The sequence below is a fragment of the Eubalaena glacialis genome, chromosome 16 (genome assembly GCF_028564815.1).
Source record: "Eubalaena glacialis isolate mEubGla1 chromosome 16, mEubGla1.1.hap2.+ XY, whole genome shotgun sequence".
In the NCBI taxonomy this organism is placed as follows: domain Eukaryota; kingdom Metazoa; phylum Chordata; class Mammalia; order Artiodactyla; family Balaenidae; genus Eubalaena; species Eubalaena glacialis.
The window spans coordinates 9,887,216-9,912,653 of record NC_083731.1 but is presented as its reverse complement, the minus strand read 5'-3'; the positions used below and the strand labels follow the sequence as shown (position 1 = coordinate 9,912,653).

The following is a 25,438-nucleotide window of genomic DNA, read 5'->3' as shown; positions in this document are numbered from 1 at the left end:
AAATGATTCAGTAGCTAATAGTTAAACAGCTGAGTCCAGGAAAGTTTACAGGAACAATTCAACTGGTTTATTGCTCAACTTTCAGTACCTTGTGTTTTCTCCACTTGCATTAAAATCATATTTAAAAGATTGCCTAAGTAATCTTGAATCCTGTCTCAAATTCTAATAAAAACAGTCTATGCACATCTGTGCAATTTTGATAAATTAATATTTCATTAGCTGGAAGAAACATAACACAATTCCCACATTGGTGATTTGATCAGCATTTTCAAAGGGGTAGGCCTGCATCCGTGGAAAGGCAAAATCCTTATCGGTGACTCTAATTACGCCTTTTCATTTATTTGGGGATAAGTATGCTTTTCACTCTGTCTACCCAATAAAGCCTTTTGATTCTGTGTTCCTACAGATACGAAATAAAGTAAACCATACATTCAAAGATAAGCACTGCAGGACATTTTGTGGTTGCTTCCAAAGCACATTTTCCTGGTCACATTTCTAAGTCTGTTGCTAAGGGTCACTCTGCTGATTAATAGTGAGATACTGTAGCAATTGCGTGGTTAAGAATATGAATATAAGATTAAACTTCTTGAGAATGAGTTTCCACCATTTGCTAGTTATGTGGTCTTGGGCGAGTTATTCAGTCTCTAGGGATCGCAGTTTACACTCTATCAAAACAGTTTATTCTCTAACGAGAAACAAATGAAGCCATGCACTCGGCAGAGTGCCTGGCACACAGTAGGTGCACAATAAATACCAGCCGGTGTCATCACCCTGCCATGTCAGAACCAGAGCATTTTGTGAAGACTTTTATTACTCCCTGTAATATGCCCTATGCTCACTCCATCAAGCACGTGTTCTCCTTAGGACAGGTGCCATGTAGTTCTCTTTACCTGGAATGCGTCCACCCAGACCTTCTCAAGCTCCTCTCCTTCTCTGCCCGAATGCCCCCTCTTCAAAGAGGGCTTCCCTGAACAAACTTATCTAAAATAGCACCCTCACCCCACAACTTCTATCCTTTTCACTCAGCTTGTTTCTCCTGGACGGCATTTCCTGTACTCGCATTCCTTTCGTGCACTCGTACTTGTGTACTTGTGTATGAACTGTTTGCCCTCTAGAATGCAAGCTTCCCGAGGTGGGCATCTTCTCTGCCCTGTTCACTTCTCTGCCCTCAGGATCTGGAACAGTCCCTGGCACATAGTAGGTACTCAGGAAATCTCATCTGAATAAAGAGATGGATAACACCCAACTCTCAGAGATAACTGATACAAAGGGAGACATTTTGTACTAAATTGTTGACTTCATTTAGATATGAAAAATGTGACATTCACTACGGGAAGAACTGCTGCCAGCACGATGAAGGAAGGTCAAGTGAGATGAGAAGCAAGCGTGAGGACCAACAGGGGAGATCAAAGTCAGCCCATAAAGAGCCAATCTGTTCAGTACAGTGGGTTCTCCAGATGTGAATTTGCAAAAATCCTTGTGACATCTAAGTTTCTTGAGAGATTTAGCTTTTAGGCACAAAATAACTGAGACAGTGTTTATCTCATTAGACAAATATAAACTTGGCCATGTATAGAGAGATACAAAGGAAAATCACTCAACTATTAACATAAACTATTACAAATTATACAGATATTAAAATTGCAAACTTCACTGACCTTGTATTGTGACTGTATCTATAGCTATATCTCTATATATAAAACGATTGGAGCCATGCACACTGATTTTAGATATTTTGTGAAAAACAGAGTAGAAGAAAAAACCTAGTGGTTAGGACTCCGTGCTCTCACTGCTGAGGGTCCCAGTTCGATCCCTGGTTGGGGAACTAAAAACCCCATAAGCCACGCAGCCGAAAAAAAAAACAACCCAGAGGTGGTGACTTTTAATCATTTGTAATAATTTGGTTCATTTCTCTCCAGTCATTTTTTCATTTATAGGTATTTTACATACATATATAGAGCTATATATGTTATATATAGCATGGATATGTAGCTATACTTGTTCTATAATTTTATACTGTTTTGTATTTAAATAGAACAATCATATCTCTAAGTTACTACAAATTCATCATAATTATTTTTATGGTCAAATTTGCATATGAGTTACTAAGCTATTCCTCATATGCTTACCACTTAAACAGTTCCCATTTTTATCTCTCATAAACAATTCTAGAATGAATATCTTTGTGTGCAAAATTCTGACCTATTTGTAACTTTTCACTGAAAAATTATCTATGAGAAATGATAAGAATTTTAAAGCCCTGAATATATTTTTTACAGTACCCTTGCTGAAATAGGCTTTGATGTCTTTCTTAATGTAATAGGTTTGGAAAAAAGATATGTTGTAGTTTTGACTATAAGGCATATTTTCTGTAATTATGTACAATGATTCTCTAATGTAGGTACTAAATGCTCATGTTGATTTTGTGAATCTAGACAGCAGTGCCCAAGAGCATATAATGACACAAATGTTTGGAAAGCATATTTTGTATCAAGAGTTTCAAACATGTGTATGTCTCTTGCCCCAGGCATCTCACCTATGATAACCAAGGCTGAGGATATAACCCAACCAGTGGCAAGGGATTTTTGTTCAAAGATGCTGACGGTACAGAAAGCTTGAACCATTTATACCCTCTGTGAGTTCAGTGTGCTTGGCTGTGATTACGAGAGGCTCACCTTTTCATGTGTGTTTGTGGGATATGTTTTTCATTTTTGTGAATTGTATTTTCATGTCTTTTCTCCCAGGTAGCAGGAGTGCTGAGTTTCAGGTCACGATCGGGCACCTGAAGTTAATACTGCTCTGAAAATGATGGCTTTGGTATCATCAATAAGTAAGTTCAGTGAAGTTGGAATGCATTTTCTTTCATCTAAGTAGTTAGAATCTTGTTTCTCTGAATTGTTTCTTTAAAAATTCTACTGCCATTTTATTCTCCAACTATTTTAAAATATCTATGAAGAAAACAATGCAACTTCTGATATTTACATGATAAATTATACAAACGACCAATTTCGAGTCAGAAAAATGACTATACTTGAGATTTTAAAAATTAAGATATCCCATATACATATATTATATTTTGACCAAGTAGTTAAAAAGAATGCTCAGCATATTGCTATTATTCAACAATTACAAAGAACATAAGTAATAATTACTTTTGTTTACTGAATAATTAAAAAGTAATGTGATTGAATATATCACATTTGAAAAAACAGATATCCAGTTATTATAAACAAAGTAAACAATTATAGGTATTGTTATTTAATCATCACAAAGAAAATAATAGGAATTCATAAATAATGAAGTATGACTAATTACAATCTGTAAAGGTAAGTTTTATTTCTTATTATTTCAACTGTAAGTTAGTGTTGAGCAAACATATTTAGACTTATTGAGAAGGGAGAACTACACTTGGAATTAAATTCATATTTCCTGCTTTTTAAAGTGTGTGTCAACATCTGATGTAGTTTAAAATTTTACATGTATGTACAGATGCATAATATCCATGTACATATAAAATATGTACTTCTACACACTGTGCTGATTTATGAACTGTATGTAAAACATCTCCATTTATTACTCTGAATTTTCAGAGTTTTTAAAACAATGAAATGAATGCACTATTTTTGGTATTTAAAATGTCACAGGGCCTATTTGAAGTTTGTATTTACTACAGTTGTTGGTATTTTCCCTGGAAAGAAAAAAATTCTAAAGATAAATAGGCATTATTCGTATTACCTGAAAGTATGTGAATTGAGAATGATAAAGATCTGGATATACATGAAGAGTGGTTCCAATTACGAGCAGCAGCTCGAATTTGTGGAGAGATGAGCTAATATATCCAGTAAATCCCAAACACCATATCTTCAGAAGTGCTTCCAAATCAAAAAGTACCGTAAAAGCCACCTAGAGGAACAAAGGGACAGTGAAATTGTAATCTAAAACTATAATTTATTTCAAAATATTTCATATGTTTGTTAGTGCATGAATTTTAGCCACTATCATATAAAATGAGGAGCCATATCATATAAAAATCTAGAACAATATTGTTAAAAATACGGTTTTGAAACACACCAACTAGAACATCACAGACCAAATGTATCTTAAGCAATCATAGAAAAATATGTTAAAATGTTAAATGTTTGTGAGTGGTATTATTTCCTCAGTATTCATCATTTGATATTAATTAAAAGTCATCGCCATTTATAGAATTACAGTACTATATACAGAAAGGCTGCATTTTTCTATAATTTGTATTTTCTAAAAAAAGTTTCTACAATGCCATGATATAGTATAATTACACTTACATATTACTAAGTGTAATTAAACTACAATTTAAAAGTTTATATATCATTTATATGTTGGGCCACATAAACAGCAGAGAATTTTGGATTTTATTGGGTTGGCCAAAAAGTTCGTTCGGGTTTTTCCATCACATCTTAGGGAAAAACCCAAATGAACTTTTTGGCCAACCCAATATAACAAGGAGTTTGTGTGTGTGCATATGCACACATAAATTAATATGTTAATATGTCTACATTATTAATTTTATAAATTAACAATCGACATTACTGTGTTAATAAATTCGTTCAATCTCTTTATCACATTAATTCTAGGAATTTGCTATTGCAAATAACAATATTATAAAGTACATATACAAACATAGCATATTACTTTTCATTTACTTGTCCTATGGATAAGAGCACTCATTTTATAAAGAAGTTTACAACTGGAATTAAAATGGCAATATAATATTAACTTTTTAAAATTTTTATTGGATAGTTGATTTACAATGTTGTGTTAGTTTCAGGTGTACAGCAAAGTGAATCCGTTATACATACAACCACTCTTTTTTAGATTCTTTTCCCATATAAGTGATTACAGAGTACTGAGTAGAGTTCCCTGTGCTCTACAGCAGGTCCTTATTAGTTATCTAGTTTATATACAGTAGTGTGTACATGTCAGTGACATAAGATTAACTTCTAATTAAAGAGCACAGCTAGTCATAACACATCCCTGTCAGAAGATACCAAATGATTTGTTGGAAGATAGGAATAAAGGATAGCTTGCTTCTCTTTTTCTAGGCCAACATGGAAGGGATTTTCTTCCACACACATTTGGAAAATGTGAGGAAAGTGGAGTTTTAATAATAACATTTTTAGGACTGGAACATTAAAGGGATGGCAGATGGTTAATTTAGGTGTGAGGAGGAAATTAGCATTACTTCTCTAGACCCACCTTGCTTCTTAATTTAAATTGACATGTCCCTTTCAAAAAAATGTAGCAGACACAGAAAAGAAACTTATGGTTACCAAAGGGGATAGTGAGGGTGGGGGAGATAAATTAAGAGTTTGGGAGTAACATATATACACTACTATGTATAAAATAGATAAACAACAAGGACCTACTCTATAGCACAGGGAACTAGACTCAATATCTTGTAATAGCCTATAATGGAAAAGAATCTGAAAAAGAATATATATATATATATATATATACACATATATATATATATATATATATATATATATATACACACACACACACACACACATATATATGTGTATATATATGTATTCGACTGAATCACTTTGTTGTACACCTGAGACTAACACATTGTAAATTAACTATACTTCAATAAAAAAAAGTGTAACAGAGTAATACATTTTAACTGTGAAATAATCCTAAAAACACAAAGTATTAATAAAATTCCTGCCCACCTTTCCCAGGTGATTCATGGTAACCATGTTTTATATTCCCTCCTCATCCAAACATACATAATCACACAATGGGCTTACATTTTATGTGTCATTCTGCAGCTTCTCACTAACAATCATGGACATGCCTTCAGGTTAAGAGATATAAGTTCTACTTATTCTTTTTATCAGCTGCATAATTTTGCATGGTATTCAATGTTTATTTAATTCAACATTTTCCCTACTGATTCGTTAAAGCGCGGTACTTCTTGGATAAGGAATCACCAGGAAAAATGGTTAAGCGTTTTGCTACTTCAAAAACAGACTGTACTGACCATCCTTATGCAACATCAGTTTTTATTGGGCTTTCCTATCTACAAGTAGAGTCTCAAACCTGGCACCTCTGGGGCAAAGGACATGTTTGCCCACTTTAAATTTTAGAAAGCATTAAGAGATTACTTTCAAAATGTTACATTGTCATTTGCCTTTCAGCAAGGTAGGAAAGTGATTCTTGTCCTAAATCTGTACCATCACCTGATGTAATCAAATTTAATAAAACTTTTGCTTAGCTGTCCAGATGTGTATTGATGACTTAGATTATTTTTTTAAAACAATTTTCTGTTCATAACCTTGCCAATTTTCTATGGTGGTGTTGTTTCTTTCTTATCAGTTTTTGGAGTTGTTGATATTAAGGACATTCATCTTTGTCTGCTATATAAACTGAAATATTTTTTCCTTAGTCAGTAGTTAGATTTTTAACTCTAGTGGAATTAGTTCTAAAAGCACGATATGGTCACGTGTCCATCTTTATAACTTTTTTCTTTACCTTGTACATATAAAGCTTTAGAAGGATTAATAACTAGTCTTCATATCTAGAAACACACTATGTTTTTCTATTTATTTGGCCCATATTCTTTAATACAATTTTCCCCATAAAGATATGTTATTGTTTGATTTTGAAATTTATTTCTATGCATTTAATATTCCAGTCACTAATGAAAATGAATTTTTTTACTTATTTTTTTTTTTACCATTTCTACCTAGTTATTTCCAGTGGAAAGAAAAGCTACTGATTTATTTATATTGATTTTTCTCAACTTGCCTTACTAAATTCTTCTATTAATTCTAAAATTTTTAAAATCTCTTGGGCTTTATAAACATATATATTTCATGTGCCAATGAAGATACGATGTTTTTCAAGATTTATTTTTGAGTTAATTGCATTAATTCACTAGCTATAATGGTATAGCCAAATAGTAATATATACTAAGTAATGTGGTGGTAATAACTGGAGTCCATAATATGCTCCTTATTTTCAATGAAAGTTTCTCAGTATTCATATACAATGGTTGCAGTGAGCTTAGGGTAATAATTTCTACCATGTTTAAGGACTTTCTTTCTCTTTTATTTTACTTAGAGGGCTTTAGCCTTTAATTCATTGAGGCAATGAAATATATCACAGCAGTCCTTGATTTGTATATTCCTAGAATAAACCCTAGATGCTTATGCTGATTTTATTGGATAATATTTTATTTATAATTTTTGCAGCTACTGTCATAAATAAAATTGGTCTGTAATTTTACTTATACTATAATTATAAGGTTTAGGTTAAGCCTATGGTAGCTTTATCAAACTTATTATGGAGTTTTCCATCTTTTGTACAATCTGTAATTTCTTACATAAAATAAGAATTATCTCATCTTTGAAAGCAGATAAAAATCCAGCAGAAAAACCACATGGGCCCAATCTTTTTTGTAATGGTAGATCAAAGCTTTCCAATGTTCTTCTGATCAGCTTTTTTACCTCGTCCATCAACTTGGTAGTTTGTACTTTGCCAGGAAATCATTAATTTCCTCTAGATTTTCAAGACCTGTATTTAGAGTACTTTTTTTTTTTTTTCAGAAAGAACTGGTTCAGCAGAGGGCATGAGGTGTCTTACAAATTTGGTACCCCTTTAAATCAATTTCTTGGCTGACATTTCTCAGACCTGAAAGTAATGTGATTTTGAACTCCAATCCCACGCGGGCAGGCTTGTGCTGACACATTTTCACAAAGCGTACTCTTTCCCTACTCTTTTGGAGTCAAGGTCAAGACTGAAGGTTTCCCCACTATTTCCTTCTGAGGGATGGACATTTTCCTTCTCTCATTGAGGTACAGACCTCATGTGTCCTGATGTTACATGGGGGTGTCTCTGTGTTGACTCTTCACCTTGAACAGCCCCTCCGTCTGTCCAGGATACAGCTCTTAAAATGGCAAGTTCTAGGTGACAAGCATATGCAAATACCCTCAGGGCAGCCACTGGCCTTAGAGCCCACTAGCTGTTCTTCATTCACATCAGCACAATTTTTGGCCTTGAGAATATTCCTTAATTTTTTTTGCATGGTCTGCTAAGCATTTAAAATGTTTTAATATTTTAGATGTCACTTTTAGTTTTTTCATAGATGATTTTCAGCCCCTTTCTGGGGCCACTTTGTATGCGTCTCCTAGAATCAAGATACTATTTGATTTTGTGTTTAAACATAATCATATTTTCTATGATTTTTTAAAAATCTTGGACCTTCTCTGCCCCAACCTTTAATCAGCCATTTCTCCTTTAAAGGCATATTTTCTATGATTTTTGATAGGAAAATTCAACCCTCTCACATATAGCATGCCAAAGTTATACCTGGTCTTATGTTTCTAGTTTATTGTATGTCATTGATATTCATCTTTTAGCCTTTTCTTGTTTTTTCTGGCTTGGTCAAATTGTTGTTAATGTCTTTTCTCCCCCTTGTTTATTTGGACTCTGCTTTTCTAATCTCCCAGTTTAATTCCCAACTGTCCTACATCAACCTATACTTTTTTATTATTGCATCCAAATTGAATAATTGTAAACTCCTCTCCCGCACAAATGTACTTGCTCACTCTTCCCTCACACACCTGCCAACCTACAAACTTCATAGTATCCTTCTCTCACCCACACTCCCAGTGATATCACCTCTCTTCCTAAATTCTGCTTTTTCTGAGATCAACCATCAATTTTTTTTTTTTTTGGCCGTGCCGCACAGCGTACAAGATCTTAGTTCAATGACCAGGGATTGAACCTGTGCCCCCTGCAGTGGAAGCGCAGAGTCTTAACCATTGGACCGCCAGGGAAGTCCCAATTCTAGCTTTTTGAATTGTAATTATTCCTTTTTTTTCAAGGACCCCTACTTGACATTTTAATTACCATCTTCCATTTAGATTCAATACCCACTATTTTATTTCCTTTTCACCTTATCTATCTAGTCCTGTGGACTCTGAAGAATTTGTCTTAGGCTTAGCATACGTTGGGGTAGTTTCCTCAAATAAACATCAAGGGTTGTATACTGTCTCAATCCTTTTCTATCTAAAGTGCATTTTTAACACTGACATGAATATTTTGGCTGCATACAGTCTTGAGTTGCAGTTCTTTTCTCTCAGTGGTCAATATATATGTTGGTTCACTGCCTTTACTTTCCGATATTGAGGATGAGTCATCCAAAGCACAATATATTTATCTTGATTTTGCAGGTTATTTAAGCCCATTCGAAGGTTTAAAAAACTTTTTCCTTTATGCTTGCAACCAAGGAAGGTCACCAGGATATGCCTAGGAATGTACCTTTTTTTCATTTATCCTCTCTGAGACTTGGTGAGCTCTTTCAATCTACAGATTTATGCTTTACCTCAGTTTAGGAAAATTTTCTTCTCTCATTTATTATTACTCTTCTTTCTGTTCCCTTTGTCCTTCAGGGGCTCCTATTATTCACATCTGAGTGGCTAGTCTCTTGCTTTTCCCTCATGTTTTCTACCGTTTTAATTTTTTCCACTTGCTCTCCTATATTAAGAATTAACTCTCATCAACGACCCTGCCCTTTTCAGCTCACTTTTTGAAAATGTTAGTCAAAGTTCAGAAGGCTTGTTTTTTGCCCTAATTAACTATCTTTGAGACATCGGGGGAAAAAAAACCTACTCTCTCTCCCGCCAATTCTACTCTACTGGGAAACTCCTGTACTAGATGTTCATCTTGGATTTCCCAGTTCCATCCTCAGTTCTGAATCCCTTTGTGTAAGAATATTTTTCTTTGCTTGCTCATGGCTATATGCTTTTTGTTTGTTTGTCTTTAATGGTCTCTTGAGTCAGACAGAGAAAGACAAATATACAATACCGCTTATAGGTGGAATCTAAAAAAAGGCTACAAACGAACTTATCTATAAAACAGAAACAGAGTTACAGATGTAGAAAATAAACTTATGGTTACCAGGGCGCGGGGGGGGGGGTAAGGGGGGTAGAGGGATAAACTGGAAGATTGGGATTGACACATACACAGTACTATATATAAAATAGGTAACTAATAGGGACGTGCTGTATAGCACAGGGAACTCTACTCAATACTCTGTAATGGCCTATGTGGGAAAAGAATCTAAAAAAGAGTGGATATATGTATATGCATAACTGATTCACTTTGCTGTACAGCAGAAACTAACAGAACATTGTAAATCAACTATACCCCAATAAAAATTTTTTTAAAAAATGCTCTCTTGAGCAGTGGTAAACAAGGGATGGTATGAGGCATCATGTTTTTTGTGGTAAAAGACCTAAAACCCCACAGCCACTTTGCTGGGCAGCAGGAGGAAGCCGCTTCATGTCAGGATTCTTCCCAGGCTGGGGAAATCCATTCCTAACTTCCCTCCTGGGAGAAATTCAGCTTCTGGGGAGATTCCCTTCCTGGATCACTGAGATCAACAGGATTCTGTGAGACCTCCCGGGATCACAAGCCAGTGGGCAGATGCAATTCCTTTGCAGGGTCAGCCTGAGGCGACCAGAGGACGCAGATCCCTGCAAGTCGTAACAAGAGGCAATTCCTCTCTAACCCTGGCTTCTCACTCGAGGGCCTGCAGCATGATGAGGAAGTCCAGCACCTGTCCCCTCCCCCAGGCATCTTGGCAGAGTTCAGGAAAAGCTCAAACTCAGATGCGTCCATCCTGAAGGTTCCCCTGCAGCCTGGTCTGGCTGCTGTATCAGCAGAGGAGCCGCGGCCACTACCCACGTCTCCACTTCTCCCTCACCTGTATTTTTAGACTTTCACTCCAAAGGAAGGAACGTAATCCATATCAAAGTAGGCTTTTTTTTTTTTTTTTAAAGCAGGGAACTACCAATAAATGCCTGAAATATATCCAAATAGATTGTCTAATTACATATAAATACAATTAATCACTTTACTAACTTTGCTATCAAAAGACAGATGGAATGACCTATTTAAATGATCATAATTTATTATAAAATAGGCAGCTGGAACCATTTGCATTATTATTTGCCTGGTGGGAAAACTTATATGCTTTTCAAAGACACTAAAAGGCACTAAAAAGGATTTAGCAAACCATTATGTGATTATGTATAAATACCCATATTCCCACTGATTTTCCTACTAGAATTCCTGATTCCAATTCTCCTGGGAGCAAATACCTTTTTTCTAACATAGTTTGTTAATTGTTAACAAGCTAACGTTCCCATCCTCTGAAAACCGGTATTAATCCCAAAGTGCTGAAATTTCATGGAAAAATATTATGCATAAAAATATGTCTAACTTACTTGTAATTATGGGTTATTCTGGCGTAGGGGAGAACTATGTCAGGAATTACAGAAGGGATTTAGGAAAATTCAGTTGTCAGTTATTTTAGTGTAGGTTAGAGTGTTTAGCGTAGGATTTCAATTCAGCAGAAGATAGCAGTTGGGAGGAATCAGGGTAGAAGCAGTGAGGAGGTTTCTTTAGTAACCTCTTTTCAATGGGTGGCTCCAGCCTGCCTCAATGAACTCAACCTTGACAGCTGCTGGACAGTGTGGAACTTGCAACGGTCCTGCTGTTGGCCGTACAAACAGGAGGCTAGCGGGCTGTCTGCAGAACCCAGTTACCTGGAAGGGCTCCCCAGAAGCAACACCTAAGAATACATCCAATCTAGAGGTTATCTGCAAATCCTTCTTTTTTTAAAAAATTTTTATTGGAGTAGAGTTGATTTACATTGTTGTGTTAGTTTCTGCTGTATGGCAAAGTGAATCTGCTATACGTATACGTATATCCACTCTTTTTTCGATTCTTTTCCCATATAGGTCATTACAGAGTACTGAATAGAGTTCCCTGTGCTATACAGTAGGTCCTTATTAGTTACCTATTTTATATATAGTAGTGTGTATATGTCAATCCCAATCTCCCAATTTATCCCTCCCCCACTTTCCCCCTTGGCAACCATAAGTTTATTTTCTATATCTGTGACTCTATTTCTGTTTTGTAAGTAAGTTCCTTTGTACCATTTTTTTAGATTCCACATATAAGCAATGTCATATGATATTTGTCTTTCTCTGTCTGACTTACTTCACTCAGTATGACCATCTCTAGGTTCTCTGCAAATCCTTACCAGTCAGCAGTGCAGCCTCGTCATTCCTAGCCTGGGAGCACCCATGACCTTGGCCCCTAACTCTTCAGTCCCCACATCGAAAAGGTCACAGTGGGACCTTTCCTCTGTCTCGAATCCTCAGAGTACATTACACCATCGGTGGGTGCTTAAAGTTGAAACTTGTCTTTTTAAGAGTGAAGGCAAGATTTGTAAGAGGATAATAAAATTTTCATAAATACTTTTGTCACATTACTTGAAAAAAATTGAAAACAATACATGAAAAAAACAAAATATTTCTTTCTTCTTACAATTTTCCTAAGTCAGTGTTTTGCAATCTTTTTTTTTTTTTAAATCACCTCCCCGGCCAAGGAGTCTTTTTAGATATTTAGTTTCTAATCACTACACCATATGGAATTTTATTAGCACAGTTATGTTATAAATATAAACATATCAATCTCTTCTTTATGTATAGCAAGAATAAGATTTTTTTGCCTCCCCAAGAATAATTTTTATCCCCTTAGAGGTGTCTTCACCTCCCGTTGAGAATTCACGCTGTACAGATACATCAGGTTTGATGTCACGACAGCAGAGTTTAACTAGTATTTTCAGGAATGCAGGTTGTATGAGTTCTTTAAACACCACATTTTATTATCTATTTTCCAAATTTTCATCTTATAATAATACATATGTCATTTAATATCTACTATAACAAGCCCTCTTGTCCTCAAGGAAATTATCAATAAGGGAATGCAAATTTAATTAAAATTAAATAAATAAAATTAAATTAATAAATTTAAAGGAGTTACTGTCCTAAGAAACGTTATTATATCTGCTCTTAGGATGACAGCACATAACTTGTGAAAAGATTTTTCTTTTTTTAGAATGACAATTGCAAGAAATTAGTTTAAAATGCTTGTTTTCCAAAAGAACTTGTAATTGGATTTGTGAGGCTAGCAGGTAAGACAACAAGAGATTGCCAAATTTCTGAAGCTCAGGAGAAAAATAACTGAACAGAAAATGACATGCTTAATATAAATGGAACAATGGAAATTGTTCTGCCCTTTTAATTCAATGAATAATGTATGAACATTTATAGGTGACAAATGATAAACGAGCTGATTGTACTATGCAGGTCTGAGAAGATAAAATAGTAGAGATACTGCCCATATGTGCAAAGATATTTGAAATATATTATCCAAGATTTGTGTTGCAGACTCTATTTCATAATTTCAGAGAAACATAATGGATATTCATGAGAAAATGAATGCATATTTATCACAGAAAAAGATAACAGGACAAATGCAATTCAGGTAACACTATTCTCCTAAATGAAATTCAGGTTAAATAATACCCAAATAAATGATGACCTGCATCATTCCAGAGGTGTCTGTAAATCACCTACTCTTAGTCTATAGTGTAACTTCAATATTCTAGACAGTTAAAGAGCAAACTTTGGAGATGGATCATTGAATAATCGAGAATGTCATTATTGTGTTATTTTTTCACCCAGCAAGATACTGCCCAAATCCTATAGAAACACATGAAAAAGCTACAGCCAAAAGATACTTATTTAATTAAAGTTTCCCAGAAAATGAAATTAAACTTAATGACAATATGAAAGACTGCTGGTAGAGCAGGATGAGTTACTTTCATAATTCAGTCATTTCTTGTGATTGAGATGAAATACAGGTGTCAGATTTTGTTGGAACTAAAATAAATGGCTCTTTCACTTAATTTCATTTTAACAAATATCATAAAGCCAAATGTCTTCAGAGGAACACAGAAATCACTTTGCTAGAAAAGATAACTTCCTGTAGGATGGCAAAATGATTCTATGCTTATGAAAGCCCTTCTGCTTCAAAACACAGAACAATCATAGAAAAAGAGGAAACCAAAGAGACACCCTGGAGTTCTAAATGAGGTAAACCTCTCTCTCGACCAGAAATGCAACGGGGATATGCTGTTGTAACTTCATTGTTCCCCTCTCTCTCCCACCAATTTATGAGTTTCTTAAAAGAGGAATTTTGTTAAAATTGTGAATCTTCTGTGCATAAGGCTGTGCTGATAAACTTCTGTTAAACATACTATCTAGTGGATATACAGATATATTTATATTTTTTATATAATAATAGGAGAGTATTGTTCAAGTTTTATTCTTTATTAAGAAAATGAGACTATACATTGCAAAATATAATTATGTTCATTATAACATGTGATTTTATGTATATTAATGACAATGAATTATCTTAGATCAAAATGAAAAATGAAACTCTTACAAAAGAAAGTAAATCTTTACCTCTTTATGTTTACGTAGAGCCTAGAAAACAAAGAAAAGTTTTTCCTGTTTCTCAACTAATTCTAAATTTAGATTAGTTAATCCAAAGTAACTAAACAAGTCCCCAGCTTCACAGCAGAAGCTAAGCAGGTTAATTTATGCTTAAAGGATGTTTTTTAGACTGCAAGTTGACTCCTATTGGGTAGAGTGGTTTATTTTGGATTTTCAAAATAATTTATTCTGGAATATGTGGGAACTCAAGAAATTACTTCTCTGAAAGCTCATGGCCTCTTGTGGTCTATTTTAAAGGTAAACTTTTCAAAATATTACATAATGCTATTACCTTAAATACTAGGTCATTATAGTCCATAAACTTGAATTGCCGTTATTATAGCCATTTTGAGGATTAAATGAGATAATGAATTCCTTTAAAGCACTTGGCAACATAATGGAAGCTCTAAAAAAAATGGTAGCTATTATGTTGTTAGTCTTACTATATTTGAATTTAACCCATGGGGATGTTAGTTGGCATGCTCTGTGTTTCTACAGCTTAAACCAAGATCGAGCTCAATGCTTATTTTCATAAATAAAATTTCACTGGGACACAACCATTCTGAGGCCACATTCACTTTTTGCACAACAGCAGTAGAGTTGAGTAGTTGAAACAGAGGGCACATGGCCTGAAAAGCCTGAAATGTTTACTATCTGGCTCTTCAAGAAAAAGTCTGTTGACTCCTGGCTTAAGCCCAAACCATCTTCACCAATTTTTTTTAAAGAGAGTATTTTATAAAAAATTAAGTGTGATTAAAATGACTTATCCACACTCATTTAAAACAAACCATGTGCAAGTTTCTGATACAAAGAAAAGAGATAATGTGATTTGAATAAAGACCAAACATGCTTTGGGAAACTCAGACACCCCAAATCGATAAATAGATGCGGAACAAATTCTGAATGTTTCAGTAGTTCAAGAATAAAGTGATGCCTATACATTTTTTAAGTGAACTAAATCTCTACTACGTTGTTTATGAAAATCAAATTTACTTTCAGGGGTTTGGGAAGTGGGCAACAATTAATAGAAACATATGTGCCAGATTTTACTATACAATCCTCTCTTTCTGATTTTTTTTTAATAATCTTTTTTTAAAAGATTTTTTGTGTGTGTGGACCATTTTTAAAGTCTTTATTGAATTTGTTACAATATTGCTTTTGTTTTATGTTTTGGTTTTTTTGCTGTAAGGCATATGGGACCTTAGCTCCCCGACCAGAGATCAAACCCGCACCCCCTGCATTGGAAGGCGAAGTCTTAACCACTGGACAGCCAGGGAAGTCCCTCTTTCTGATTTTTTAAATTAAAAAATAGTATTATATACAAAAAAGAACAATGACAAGGATTTTTCAACTACCACTGGACGCTACCTATACACTTAAGTAGTATCCGTGAACTCTACAATATTAAAATATTTGAAATTTTGTTGGAATTTCTTACAGTGTGATCATAAATCAGCTAACACACATAAACACATTAGGAAAGAGATCAATTTTGTTTATGAAAAAATTAGGTAAAATTTACTGGAGGATTCTCTTCTGTTCTTCTGTTCCCAGAATGGCTTATATATTTACTGTATAGGATTGATTTAGTACGACTGAGTATGCACACTGGGCTACAAAGGAAATGTTAATGGAATCTCTAAATATCCAGGGCTCCCTCAGAAGCAAATATAATTTACTCCTTCCAGTGAGACAGGCATAAGGTCAATCACGTGTAGCCATTTCTGTTTTTATTCTAGGCATTTCTGTCATCAGCCTTTTTGCCTCTGGTTTTAATACTATTGTGTAATTCTTCCACCTCACCTATCTATCTTCGCTCCTCATTCCACCCAGAGCCTTTAATTAACCTTTGGGTTTCTCGTTCCCTGTTAAACAATTTCTTCTTCACTCTCGATCTCTGAGCACAGAGTCCGCTTCTTCCATCCTTGCCTCTACCGGTCCTGTCCCAAATGCATGACTCCCCCCACTGCCCTGTCCAGAAAAGGATACCCATGCTCCAATGCCCCGTGTGGCCCATGGAGGACAATGTGTGGATGAGGAAGAGATGCCCCATCCATGACTCCTCCACACCCCTTTGAGATGTACTCCGTCAGGTGAAAACACCCTCTCCTACACTCTCCCCATGCCCTCGATAGAGGGCCCTCTATTGATCTCTATTCATTTCTCTGTCAGTCACTCCCATGTGCCACTTACACTCCTTTCCAGAAGAACTGGCCTCACTCTCAATGACGTGTGTCACTGTGAAGATTTAGCCAACACCATACCCCAATAGTTCCCTGCCATTTTTGCCTTGACTCCATCATTACGTTTGAGCCACCCACATCCATAGAACACCCTAGATTTTGTATTTAGTTACCCAGAATTATTCTGAAATATAAATCCGGCACCCCACTCTCTGATCACAACCTCACCTTCTAGCTCTCTTACTCCATCCCTTTAACTATACCTGTTCTTTGACCACTGGAGACCCTTGATCCTTTTTATTTTTACTCTTTCATTCTCCTCTTATTTTCCCTCTTTTCATATCCGACCTAGACCACAGGGTCATCATTTCATCTCCTTTGCCAACCACCCATGTTCCCTGATCCCTTGTCTCTCAGCTCCACTAGACTGAAAAAGCTCTAAAGTCGGATCAATCCGAATGTTGCCTTTCTCCCCTTTATGAAAGGCTGAAAAAAGTCACAGGCCTGTCTCAATTGGCATCGCTATAAATTTGTAGTCTCAATCTTCAGTGTTGCATTCGATGTATCATTCATTAGCTTTTTTGCATTCTCCACATTACCCGTGTCCTACCTCTCTTCTGCACAAGCTTCCTACTTTACCGTCTCATCATCAGGCTGGATGGAGACCTTGCTTCCTACTTCACAGGACAGACGGAAATTACTTGATTGGGATTCCTTAAAGTCCCATCCCTGTGTTAGAAATTCACCTGCAAGGATGACTCTTGGTCCATGTTTCCCTCTGCTTTCAATGACAAGCCATGCTTTCTGTGCTGGATTTGCAGCAAAATTATACCCATTTTTCAGGTGTTGGGCTAGACATAATTTCTTCATGAGCCCCTGTCATTTGTTCTCCACAGCATAAAAAGTTGTTATTGTTCACTGTCTGTATTTTTGCTAAACTGTAAGCTCCGTACACGACACAGCTATCAGGCAGTGTCACATCACAGAGACTCTACTACAGTGAAAGTCTAATACTAATGATATTTTCTTACAGGAAACAAACCTCCACAAGAGGGGAATTCATAAGTGACTCCTTAAAAGGTTCTTGATACCCACATAGATGTTTATATTCAATAGCTGTATACTATCAATTCTTTTTCTGAAAAGTTGATGTGTTGGTGGATTGACTTTTTATTAACCAAATCCATTTTTAAATGCACTGGGAGAATTCTGCATATATAAGAGAACTCAACTATAAGGCAAATTGATTTTGTATATGAAAAGTGGTTTTGTAATAAAAATAATCACATTGCGATGTTTCTGCTTTTTAAGTTGTCTTTTTCATAGATTGGATTTCTTGAAGTGTAGCACAGCTGGATATGCATTCCTCACTTACATGATGAATGGGTTTCGAAAGAGCTGTCTGTCAATCAATTTTTACGTAAATACATAACCACTGAATTCTAAGATATATTTTAGAAATAATTTTTTACAATGAAAAAAAGTAGTGGTCTCTGGAAATCATTAAAAAATATTTAAGAATCAAACATTAACAAAGTTACCCCAGCAATAAGAAGTCTATTACAAAACTCTGGTATGGGATGCGGGGTGCTGGATGATGCTAATTTAATCACTAAACGTACCTGTTCCTGACTGGACATCTTTAGTGCAGGTTGCAACACCTCAGATTTTTAGAACAGAAATCTTTCAGTTTCTCTCCAGCCCCCTCCTTGCTCATTTATAATATTCCGAATCTGTGCTTGCTTACACTTAGGAGGAAACAGACTAACACAACATGACAAAGGAGAGAAAATGAGAGGTTGATAGGAAAACAGCAAGATGGCCAGAGTAACACCCAGGGCAAGGTTACCGTGGCAACGTGACACACTGTGGGAAAGATCACTCAGGCCCAGGGTGACAGGAAACAAGTCAGGCAACACGGTGACCAAGGGAAACACCTCCGAAGCAGACAATGAATCAGCTTTGGTCAAAGTCAAGTAATTAACAAACTGCAATTAATTTTCACATTTAAAAAAGGTGCTATAACTAGCCGAGGTTTTCGCCCACCTTGAAAAGTGATCTGCACCCCGTGAGCTGCTTACCTCCGCAAGATAGAACTCATCGTATTGCCTTCTGAAGGTTTCTCCTTTGTGATAGTTGCTGGCAGCCACTATCACATCCACGGTCACCATGCTCAGGATGAACATGTGGAAGACGGATGACCGCATCATTTGCTGAGGAGGCAAAACAGATGAACTCTTAACAAAGAAACAAACCCATGATTCAACATAACTATGGGCTTAGGCCTTGGTCTGCAACATCTTTGTGATATGCTGCTGTGCAGAACAGTCCTTTTTTTAAAAAAATTATTTTATTGAAGTATAATTGATTTACAATGTTGTGTTAATTTCTGCTGTACAGCAAACTGATTCAGTTATACATACATATATTGATACATTCCTTTTCAGATTCTTTTCCATTATGGCTTATCACAGGATATTGAATATAGTTCCCTGTGCTATACAGCAGGACCTGTTGTTTATCCATTCTATATAATAGTTTGCATCTGCTAATCCCAAACTCCCAATCCCTCCCTCCCCCACCCCCTGCCCCTTGGCAACCACATGTCCAGAACAGTCCTTCTAAGATAACTTGATGAATGTCACTAATAGTGTGAGCAAAGGAATCATTTTTCTGCAGGCAGCTAAAGAATAACTGGGGAGAGAGTTTCAGAGACTTTTGGTTAAAAGCTGAAAATACATTTCATTGAACTTGTATATAGCCTATATCTTAATTTTCACTGATTAGTTAGGAAGCTTTTATCCTTACTACGACTCTATGCAGAAATTATTTTTGGAAAGCTGATACCACATAACAAGTATTGCTTTATTCTGTTAAGAGAAAGCGCTACTGCTGAGGAAAGCATTTTAGAGATAATCATAAAACCAGAAAAGTGGGAGAAACCTAAGATCTATTTATTTTTAAATTTATTGCCTCTGTAAATTATTTATTTCTTTAAATTACTATTTTTAATAATTTACTCTCTATGTTTTAAACCACTTTATTGAGGTATGGTTGACATTAAAAAAAGTGGTACATATTGAATGGATACAACTCAATGAGCTTGGGGGTAAAAATACACCCATGAAAGCATCACCATCAACAAGGCCATATACACATCCGTCACCTCCCAAAGCTTCCTTTCAACTCCATTATTATTATTACTAGTGGTAAGAACACAACATAAGATCTATCCTCTTAGCAAATTTTAAATATACAATAGAGTATTGCTAACTACAGGCACTTATGCTGTATAGTAGATCTTCAGAATTTATTTATCTTATATATTGGAACTTTGTACCCTTTGCATAAATATGTTATTGAAAATTATACTACAACTAATAATAGCTAATGTCTATATTTATAATTATTATGTGCCTGGAGCTGTTGTAGGTGCTTTACATAAATTAACTCATTTAATGTCATAACGGCCCTAGGAAGTTACTCTAACTTTATAGAGAAGGAAACTGAGGCTCAGGGAAGTTAAATAACTTTCTCTCTGTCACACACGTGTTGAAGATGGAACCACAATTTGGACCCAAGTCTGGTCCAAGTCTGCTGCCTACACTGAGGTGAAATTATTAGGCATTTCAAAAAAATGACTATTATTATAATAGCTGCCATGTATTGAATACTATAAGTATGTTATTTATTTCATCTCTTTTCATCTCCACCATATACACAGTGGGATATATTACTCACTTCTTCCAGTGAGTTCAGAAAGATAAGTCATTTGTCCAAGGCCACACAGCAAGTATACAGCAGAGCCAGGCTCTGTACCCATGTCTGCTTAAGTCCATTCTGGGAGCCCCTGCCCACTGTGGGGTAGGAAGTACATAAAAGGACAGAGTAGAAGCTGAAGGCCCTGGGCAGAAGAAGGAGGAGAGAGAGGCTGACCACATAACAAACCACTGAATCACATCCCTTGGCGCCAACTGCCCAGGGACTGGTGTCACCATGTAGCAGGGTCTCGCCTGTTCTTAGTACTTACAGACACCTACGGACACCATTTGATCTCAACCTGAGACTCCTTCGGTCTTTGCAACTGAAAGAACATAACTAAAGCAGAACCTAAGAACAGAAAAAGAGGCAAAGGATGCCTCTGAGCCCACCACTGGCTCTCTGCATCCACATATGCACATTCATATGGCTTCATGACCCTGCAGTCAGCAACAGCACAGGCTCTGAGCCAAAGTGCGTGCAGCTGAAACTCTACCACATACGAACTCTGGCCCTGAGCAAGATACTTAAACCTCTCTGTGCCTCAGTTTTCCCATCAGTAAAATAGAGACAATACTGGCTACTCTAAAAGTTGTTATCATAAACAAGTAAATATCTGTAAGCTCTTACATCAGCGTTTGCATATTATAAATGTTCTATTAAGATTTGCAGTAAAAAAATGCAATTCTGTGAATGAGGTATTTTTCTGTTCAGGAATGAGAAATAAACTGCACCAGGTCAAAGAATTAATTGTGTTGTATATTTGAGTCCAGAACCAAGTGAGATAAATAAAAGTAATAAAGTCTAATAATGTGAGAGATGTCAGAGCCATTGGAAAAGCAGATATTTAGTAAGGTTGTGTGTCACCATGGCTACTGATGCATTCTTACATCCATTTATTTGCCCTTGACTTTAGTTTATGGGTAATACAAAATCAAGTTCCAGAACTGTCAATCAACATATTTAAATGCACATCAATTTGCTTGCAGGAACTACTGACCTTCATAAAGTAGATAAGCAAATCAGTGGCCAAGTTTCTATCCTCATTAGAATTTTTATTTAGTCTTTCTTGCATTGTGAGAGTTAAATTCCATAACTATTATTCCTTTTCTATGCTCTTTTCAACATAATGTTCTATTAAAAACATTTCAACTGATTTCCACTTCATCTGCATGACAGAAAAGCCACAACTTTCTATTTTCCTTAGCTGTGGATTTATGTCTTAAGTAAACTGTTATTACTGAAAGGTCCAAACAAAGCTTTTAGCCATGGCTGTCAAAAAACTTTTAAATTGGTTTTGTAACTGTCACAGCTTCACTTTGGTGCTGTCATTATAACTAGGTTGTTTTTTGTCTGAATGTCTACGTATCCCTGTTGGTACAGAGTCATTAAAATAATCACTTACAATGGATTTTGATATGCTATAATCACCATTGCTCGGCTGACTTTCTCCAAAGTAATAACTTTCAAATATTAAATAAGAATTAAGGTAATCAGTATGTGCAGTAGCCAAATTTAAATAATAAAACCAGTAACTTTAGCTTTAAAGGTAGAGCTAGCTACATAGACCACTTCAACTCAATCCAATTCAACCAACGTTTGAACTTGGCTACAGGCTTCCTTAATGTAGAACGGCTGGCAACATTACACTTAGAGTCACGCTTACATCTATAGGACAGTCCAAATTTATACCCCGCGATTTTTCATTTTGTTGTAAAAATTAATGTAAAGGAAAATGTTAAAGTTGTAAGTGCCACAAAATATTATATAACTTGAGATTTTCACAATTGTATGATTTAATATGGATGTAGGCTATATAGATAAACATACACATACATATATGTATGTATATATGTATGTGTGTATATATATTTTCATATATGTGTATATATCTATATATTTATAGATATATTTAATATAAGACTCTTCAGATCCTGCATACACATTAGATTTTTAATTGCAATGTCATTTTGATTTATATTTTTAAACCATCAGAAAAATTTTGCACATGTTTTGAGTTTGGCTTTGATCCAAGACCTACTGATTTCTGTATGTGACCCTTGGAATTATCAAAATATGAAGAAGAGACTATAGCAGAATCATCCCCAAGGCAGCAATGTCAGGAATGCTCAGAAGCCTTGTTACTCCAAGTGTGGTCTCTGGACCAGCAGCTTCCTGGGAGGGTGTTAGAAATGCAGAGACCTACGGAATCAGAATCTGCATCTTTAGCCGTGATTAATGTGGATAGTAAAGTTTGAGAAGCTCTGTTGTAGAGGAAGCTCCTAAGTAGCAGGTTAAACTGGGTGAGCTATAAAATGTTTTACGCATTCACAATTTTATGATTCTAAAAGCCTGTAATCACTGACTAAAACATATAACAAATACTGGCTGGCATATTAAGGCACTATATTAAGATACATCATCACGGGGCAAGACGGCGGAAGAGTAAGACGCGGAGATCACCTTCCTCCCCACAGATACGTGAGAAATACATCTACACGTGGAACTGCTCCTACAGAACACCCACTGAACGCTGGCAGAAGACGTCAGACCTCCCAAAAGGCAAGAAAATCCCCACGTACTTGGGTAGGGCAAAAGAAAAAAGAAATAACAGAGACAAAAGAATAGGGACGGGACCTGCACCAGTGGGAGGGAGCTGTGAAGGAGGAAAGGTTTCCACACACTAGGAAGCCCCTTCGTGGGCAGAGACTGCGGGTAGCAGAGGGGGGAAGCTTCGGAGCCACGGAGGAGAGCGCAGCCACAGTGGTGCGGAGGGCAGGGCGGAGATTCCCGCACAGAGGAGCGGTGCCGACTAGCACTCACCAGCCCGAGAGGCTTGTCTGCTCAGCCGCCGGGGCGGGCGGGGCCTGGGAGCTGGGGCTCGGGCTTCGGTGCTGGCCGGGAGGGAGTCCGGGAAAAAGACTGCAGCTGCCGAAGAGGCAAGAGACTTTTTCTTGCCTCTTTGTTTCGCGGCGCGCAAGGAGAGGGGATTCAGAGCACCGCCTAAACGAGCTCCAGAGACAGGCGCGAGCCGCGGCTATCAGCGCGGATCCCACAGCAACAGGGACGCAGAGGGAAAAACGGAGAGATTCCCGCACAGAGGCTCGGCGCCGAGCAGCACTCACCAGCCCGAGAGGCTTGTCTGCTCCCCCGCCGGGGCGGGCGGGGGCTGGGAGCTGAGGCGCGGGCTTCGGTCGGATCCCAGGGAGAGGACTGGGGTTGGCTGCGTGAACACAGCCTGAAGGGGCTAGCGCACCACAACTAGCCGGGAGGGTGCACGAGAAAAAGTCTGCAGCTGCCGAAGAGCCAGGAGACTTTTTCTTGCTTCTTTGTTTCGCGGCGCGCAAGGAGAGGGGATTCAGAGCGCCACTTAAACGAACTCCAGAGACGGGCGCGAGCCGCGGCTATCAGCGCGGACCCCAGAGACGGGCATGAGACGCTAAGGCTGCTGCTGCCGCCACCAAAAAGCCTGTGTGCGAGCACAGGTTATTCTCCACACCGCCCCTCCCGGGAGCCTGTGCAGCCCGCCACGGCCAGGCTCCCGTAACCTGGGGACAACATCCCCGGGAGAACGCACGGTGCGCCTCAGGCTGCTGCAACGTCACGCCGGCTTCTGCCGCCGCAGGCTCGCCCCGCCTCCTCCGTACCGCTCCCTCCCCCCGGCCTGACTGAGCCGGAGCCCCCGAATCAGCTGCTCCTTTAACCCCGTTCTGTCTGGGCGGGGAACAGACGCCCTCAGGGGACCTACATGCAGAGGCGGGTCCAAATCCAAAGCTGAACCCCGGGAGCTGTACGAACAAAGAAGAGAAAGGGAAATCTCTCCCAGCAGCCTCAGAAGCAGCGGATTAAAGCTCCACAAACAACTTGATGTGCCTGCATCTGTTGAATACCTGAATAGACAACGAATCATCCCAAATTTAGGAGGTGGACTTTGGGAGCAGGACATATTAACTTTTCCCCTTTTCCTTTTTTTGTGAGTGTATATATGTATGCTTCTGGGTGAGATTTTGTCTGTATAGCTTTGCTCTCACCGTTAGTCCTAGGGTTAGGTCCGTCCGTTTTTTTTTTTTTTTTTTCCTAATAAATGTTTTAATAATTTTTTCCTTATTTTCTATTTTTAAAAAATTAAAAAAAATTTTTTAATAAGTTTTTTCATATTTTTTATTTTAAAAAATTTAAAAAAATTTTTTTCTTAATAATTTTTTTCTTATTTTTAGTATAAAAAATTAATAAATCTGTTTTTAAAAATTAAAAAAATTTTTTTTCTTAATAAATTTATTCTTAATAATTTTTTTCTTATTTTTTATTATAATTGCTTTATTTTATTTTATTTTATCCTCTTTTTTTCTTTCTTTCCATTTTTTCTCCCTTTTATTCTGAGCCGTGTGGATGAAAGGCTCTTGGTGCTCCAGCCAGGCATCAGGGCTGTGCCTCTGAGGTGGGAGAGCCAACTTCAGGACACTGGTCCACAAGAGACCTCCCAGCTCCACGTAATACCAAACAGCAAAAACCTCTCAGAGATCTCCACCTCAACATCAAGACCCAGCTTCACTCAACGACCAGCAAGCTACAGTGCTGGACACCCTATGCCAAACAACTAGCAAGACAGGAACACAGCCCCATCCATTAACAGAGAGGCTGCCTAAAATCATAATAAGGCCACAGACACCCCAAAACACACCACCAGACGTGGACGAGCCTACCAGAAAGACAACATCCAGCCTCATCCACCAGAACACAGGCACTAGTTCCCTCCACCAGGAAACCTACACAACCCACTGAACCAACCTTAGCCACTGGGGACAGATACCAAAAACAACGGGAACTACGAACCTGCAGCCTGTGAAAAGGAGACCCCAAACACAGTAAGATAAGCAAAATGAGAAGACAGAAAAACACACAGCAGATGAAGGAGCAGGGTCAAAACACACCAGACCTAACAAATGAAGAGGAAATAGGTAGTCTACCTGAAAAAGAATTCAGAATAATGATAGTAAGGATGATCCAAAATCTTGGAAATAGAATAGACAAAATGCAAGAAACATTTAACAAGGACGTAGAAGAACTAAAGAGGAACCAAGCAACGAT

The 25,438-nt window shown here is 37.2% G+C and overlaps 1 protein-coding gene across 1 annotated transcript in view; it reads right to left on the bottom strand.

The window, feature by feature from the left end:
• Nucleotides 1–25,438, bottom strand: part of NALCN (sodium leak channel, non-selective) — a 272,041-nt gene that overhangs the window by 149,933 nt on the left and 96,670 nt on the right. Inside the window, 2 exon segments of the mRNA XM_061170618.1 lie at nt 3,736–3,903; nt 18,673–18,804. Of these exon segments, the coding sequence (XP_061026601.1) occupies nt 3,736–3,903; nt 18,673–18,804 (300 nt within the window).